This window comes from Onthophagus taurus, unplaced genomic scaffold, assembly GCF_036711975.1.
Source record: "Onthophagus taurus isolate NC unplaced genomic scaffold, IU_Otau_3.0 ScKx7SY_15, whole genome shotgun sequence".
Taxonomy (NCBI): Eukaryota; Metazoa; Arthropoda; class Insecta; order Coleoptera; family Scarabaeidae; genus Onthophagus; species Onthophagus taurus.
Window position 1 is genome coordinate 5,550,742 of NW_027248940.1, and position 5,525 is coordinate 5,556,266.

Here is a 5,525-nt window from a genome sequence, read left to right on the forward strand (position 1 = left end):
CGCAAGATGTAGTGCCAACTTGACAAACGACTTTGCATCAAGAGCTTTAGGAGAATGATATCCAAAAGCCAATTTAATTTTGTTATTAGATACAAGTATGCTTTATTGGTTACTAGAAAATTTTTATTGGTTACGTGAAATGAATGAGTAACGACATTGGGCAGTTAATATATTGTGTGGGATTATAGGTAACTTTTCAATTGGCCCTTACTTCGAAAAACCATGCATATCAAAAAACATGTACCCTTTGAAAAGCATACTTAACAATTGAAAAATATTGATGGCGCTTCTAATATGCATTAAAAATCATTCAGAATACTTTCCGCCTTTATACGATGAAAGTTTTATCTGAAACTTTTTTGATAAAATTGATGTTTTATGAGTTATTAGGTAGTCTCAATTTGAATGCCTTACTAGGTATATAAAATATAGTCTTTTAAACAAACTTCTTAAAAAGATTCAACGCAGTTGGTTTCCTCTCATAAAACCTGTTCATACACCTACTTACAAAAATTTGGCGTCTACAAATCGGTACCAACCGACGAATAGTCTTTTACAATTCGGTGTTATTCTCGAAGGACACATTATTGATTTTTTTCTATGCAAGAAATACTAAAATATATGCAACTTATTTTACGTTTTTCGTAGTAATACGTTAGGGCGCGTATAGTAAAATTTAAATTTTTATGAATGGCGACACATAAATTACCCTGCCATCTGGGTATCATGTGCACAAACTAACATCGGTTGAATAACTATGTATATCTATAAACAAGGCTATTAATATACTCAACAAAATCTATAAGTATAAATAAATTCCTTTCTAATATTGGCGTGCCATCTGTTATTGAAAACCTACAACTAAACTAGAATGAATGTAGTGACGCTCCGCTGTTTGTTGTTTCCATTATCCGTTGAAGTTGACGTAGAACGCGTTGCTGTGGTTTTTTTTAAAGAAGTCGTTTTGTGGAAGCTTTAGGATACATTTTTTAATAATGTTAACAATTTTGAAATATCAAATTAACAGAAATGTCTTAAGTTTCATGGGAAGGTATAATTTAACCGATAAATATGAAATCACGAAAAGGATGAAATGGATAAAAAGGTAAATGGCATTTTGATTCCTAACAAATGTAAGTATGAATCTTTTTTGTTAATACTATTAAATTAAAGTTAAATTTCAATAACATCTATGTAGATTTAATCTTTTTTCTTCGTAAAAAATTTGTTTTCATCAGTGAGAAGAACAAGAAAATTATGAAGCTCAAGATCAAGGTGTTATTGCAAGCAAAGTGCTTGTCAAATTCCAGAAAGGAGAATTAACAATGGTAATCCAAAGGATTATAATTCTTTAAAAATAATCATTCTTATTTCTATAATTTTCATTATTTTGTTTAACAAGTTTTATCTCTTCGTAATAAGGAAGTACGGTATGTACAGATCTTTTTAATTTGGTATAAGTGAAGTTGTATGTGAAAAAGGTAGAATAAAGTCACTATAACTGTGGCGTTATTATGTTAGTATATATTATTGTCAAGTTTTCCTTTTTTTATATCGTCCTATTACTGCCAAAACTCACTAAGTGATATTTTGGAGAAAAACACTTCTAAAGATTATTGATAGCTTGTAAATCAGTATTCAAATGTAATATTTTATTTCTTATATTTTGAATTATGTTATATTGTTAGGTATTACGAGCCCTAACAACTATATATTGGGACATAATAGAATTTATATGTAATTAACAACAATTAACCCAGATATGCCTGAAATTTTTTAAAAAATTTTTTCAATCTTTTTTTGCATCAACGAGTTATTTGGATTATATTTATTATGTTTTGAGAAGTTTTTGAAATTCTGACCATGGGAAGTATGAAAAAAATAATGTTCTTTTAAAAGGACGGTAGGCATATATATGTACAAAAAATGTATTTAAACAGGATTATTATACAGAGTTTTAAAGAACTTTTAAACAACTTGTGTAATAATTCATATAGTAACAAAAAAATACATTATGTTTGTGGGGTATGATATGGCTTAAAACATGCAATATGTAAAGCTGTATCACATTTTTCACATTTAGTAGAAACTTTTTTGTGGCAAAGCCTACATCTAGTTTGTTTTTCTTGGGGTATGATCAAATGGTCCATTTGATCATACCTAGAATCAGCGTTTTCTAATAATGATCGTCTTGATCTTTTTGCAAATTTCCTTTGGTGACCTTCCAAAATTGCCAATGCGATCCTTCTGTGAAAGGTCAGATGGTCCAGCTTACCATTTTGTTGTCTGTGGAGTTGCCAGGCATTATGTACAGACAAATCAAGCATGTGGAATATTATAGGAATGTACCATTTCTTTCCTCTGAAACCTACCCTATAAGACTTATATTTTGGTCACCTCTATCAACACCACCCATGTGACGGTTATATTCATATATATTTTTGGGTTGACCAACTTTTATTTTTTGTGCTCTTTTACAGAAAATCGATTTACCGAATATAAAGGATAAACAGGTACTCCATTGGATGCCAACGAAACACAACTATTGTCATGCCACTTTACAACTACTGTCCCATTTTCATTGGATTTATAGTCTAGGTTACCTCGCTCCTTTTTCTTCATCTCGGCTGTACTAACCAAATTACAATTTGATGTCCGGTTTTCTCTTATGGTCCCCGTTAGTCTTATATTCATTTTTTTTAGTTCATCAGTAAGAGGAATTGTTGTAAAAAAATTGTCACAGAAAATATGATAGGGATAACTTCTAATTGATAAAAGGGTCTCTGCATATTGAAGAACTACTGATGGTCCTAACCCAAGTTCCCTATACTGAACTTTTATTTCGCTCTTGGCGCCCTGATATGGTTCAATCCATACCACGTATCCTGAATCAATAGCACCGGTCCAAAATTTATAGCCATAACGAATGGGTTTTCCACGTATAAATTGCTTTGCTCCGTGACGGCCAAAATAAGGTATCATAGCTTCATCGACGCTGTGATTTTCTTGTAACGGAGCAAACCTTTGGAACGAGTAATTTATTTTCTTTATCAACGGTCTTACCTTCGTAAATTTATCAGTTTTATCCAAAGAAGCGTTATCACAGCAATGTATATTTCTAAAAATGTATTCAAATCGATCCCTGGAAATGGCATTAGAAACCAAATTATTATGGGCATCTGCTGTATTTTCCCAAAACATCCTGCGACGTGGAACATGAACATATCCACTGATTAATAGAACAGCAAAGAAATTTAGTATTTCTTCTTTGGTGATATTGGCAGGTTTGTTGTGTTGGCTTGCGTAAAGATTAGAACATCCTAAGAACATGTTTATTATTTCTTCATCCCAAAAAAAATCAAAAAGCTCAAGTGGCGAATTGTTATTTACAACATTATGAACAAGTGGTATTTCTATATTAGGTGGCTCAATGTCTCTCTTTTTCCATTTATAATGCCTTTTTATTGGTCCGCTCTTGGCGCTTTTCGTTTTCTTCATTCGCGATCTTATTTCAGCCAAAGTCAAATCGTCTTCAGAGGTATATTCATTATCATTGACCTTTACTGGTTCGGGGCTTCTAACTGGCGTAGGTGAAGGTCTCGGTGAAAATATTATTTGCAAAGGATCAAAATTATGGAATATTTCTGCTTCTGCAAGCAGTTGGGAACCGGGCAAATTATTTACGTTCACAAAATCTTCGTCACCGGAATCTTCATCCGTGACTGGATCACACGCATTTATGGGTGGTAAAACAGCAATTTCTGTACCCTCTGGAAAATCGGTACCCGTATCCTCCAACGAATGAAGGAATTCATCCAACGTAAGGCCTCTAAAAAAAAGTATTTGTATTTGCCTACTGTCCTTTTAAAAGGACACCCAAATCAAATATCAAAATGGGCATCCATAACTATTACCACTATTACTCACCCAACCAACTTTAAATCTATCGGCCTATCCATTTTTTCAAAATTTTCACTGTATACACTCGTACTATCACGTTTTAATATCAACTAAATACCAAAACAAGTAAACAATGTCTTCATAAAGTCAAATAAACCTGCACCATCTATCTGTAAAAAGTCTAAATGCTAAATAAATATATTTAAAGATTTCTACACTGGATGTCCTTTTAAAAGGACAGTAGGCATATTTGGGTTAAATAGATTATTTTGTTTTAATACATTTTTTGATGAGACTTTGCTTCTAAATGAAAGTTTGGCGTTCGAACTAAACACTTTATTCTTACTAGAATGTTTTTACATTAATTTATTAAAAAGAACTTTAACAGAAAAACTTGGCGTCTCTTTTTTTTTTTTCGTTACACATTTCTTTTTTGCATATTCAGTTGCCTAACTTTTCTAACACCCCCCACAACTTATATATTCAAAAAGAATTTACAATATTTAAAGACGTTCGGAATTCTACAAATTTACCGTGACTCACTCCTTTTGTCATAATGTCCGCCTTTTGATTATCTGTTGGAAACATATTTTACATCAACAATCCCATTCATACACAAATCCCGCACAAAATTGTACTTAACATCAACATGCTTCAATCGCTTATGCTCCCATTTGTCCAACAAGTAGATAACAGACTGATTATCTTCAAACATTACAACAGGAATCTCAATCTTAACCCCCATGTCGTCTAACAATTCTTTCAACCAAATAAGTTCAGTAGCAGCCGTAGCCAGGGCCACATATTCGGCTTTTGTCGACGACAAAGCCACCGACGTTTGTTTTCTAGTTGTCCAGTGAACCACTGCGCTATAAACTTCAATTATATATCCACTCGTTGACTTTCTATTCCTATCAGTCGCCCAATTGGCATCTGCATATGAAACCAACACTTCCTTTTTACTTGATCGTTTGTAAAACAATCCATAATCCAATGTTCCCTTTATGTATCGAAGTATTCGTTTCAATCCCCGCCATTGTTCTTCAGTTGCATTACTTTGGTAGCGGCTATAATAATTTACCGCTACACTCAAGTCAGGTCTTGTTGTTAGCATTAATACATCAGACAGCCAATCAATTGCCTATAAGGCTTTTCATCCACAATACACGTACCTTCAGTATTTTCACCATACAATTTTGCGTCAATTGGCGTTTTTGATGGTTTGCACTCTTCCATATTAAATTTTCTTAAAAGTGACCTTGAATGACAAAAACAACCCTCTCGTTGTTTCTTGTATTTTTATTCCCAAGAAGAAGTTTAATTTTCCCAAATCTGTCATTTGTAAATTGTCTTTCAAATTTTTTATTGTTTGTTGTATAAAATCTTTCTTGTGACCTGCAATTATAATGTCATCCACATACAACAATAAATAAACCTTTTCTTTTAAGTTTGTGTACAAACAGAAATCGTTTTGAGATCTTTTAAATCCCTGTGTCACTATAAAATTATTAAACTTCTCATTCCAGGCTCTCGGTACCTGCTTTAACCCATACAACGTCTTGTTAAGTTTGCATACCATATTCGAATTTTCAGTTATTCCTTGTGGAATTTTCATATAAATTTCT

At 32.6% G+C, this 5,525-nt stretch overlaps 2 protein-coding genes across 2 annotated transcripts; both read right to left on the reverse strand.

The window, feature by feature from the left end:
- Positions 1–2,457: 2,457 nt before the first annotated feature.
- On the reverse strand, positions 2,458–3,959 carry LOC139432447 (piggyBac transposable element-derived protein 3-like). The gene is made up of 2 exons (XM_071200979.1): positions 3,928–3,959; positions 2,458–3,829 (listed from the first exon to the last, which is right to left on the reverse strand). Exons 1-2 carry the CDS (start codon positions 3,957–3,959, stop codon positions 2,458–2,460), a joined length of 1,404 nt encoding a protein of 467 aa, XP_071057080.1.
- Positions 3,960–4,471: 512 nt separating this feature from the next.
- Positions 4,472–5,014, reverse strand: LOC139432448 (uncharacterized). Its single transcript, XM_071200980.1, has one exon. The coding sequence runs from the start codon at positions 5,012–5,014 to the stop codon at positions 4,472–4,474; it is 543 nt and encodes a 180-aa protein (XP_071057081.1).
- Between the last annotated feature and the right edge of the window lie 511 nt (positions 5,015–5,525).

Bases quoted from the DNA above. Each gene is read 5' to 3' on its own strand.
- LOC139432447 (XM_071200979.1), bottom strand. From the start codon at position 3,959: ATGGATAGGCCGATAGATTTAAAGTTGGTTGG. The intron at 3,830-3,927 runs GTGAGTAATAGT...ACTTTTTTTTAG, and splicing joins ATAGATTTAAAGTTGGTTGG to AGGCCTTACGTTGGATGAAT.
- LOC139432448 (XM_071200980.1), bottom strand. From the start codon at position 5,014: ATGCTAACAACAAGACCTGACTTGAGTGTAGCGGTAAATTATTATAGC.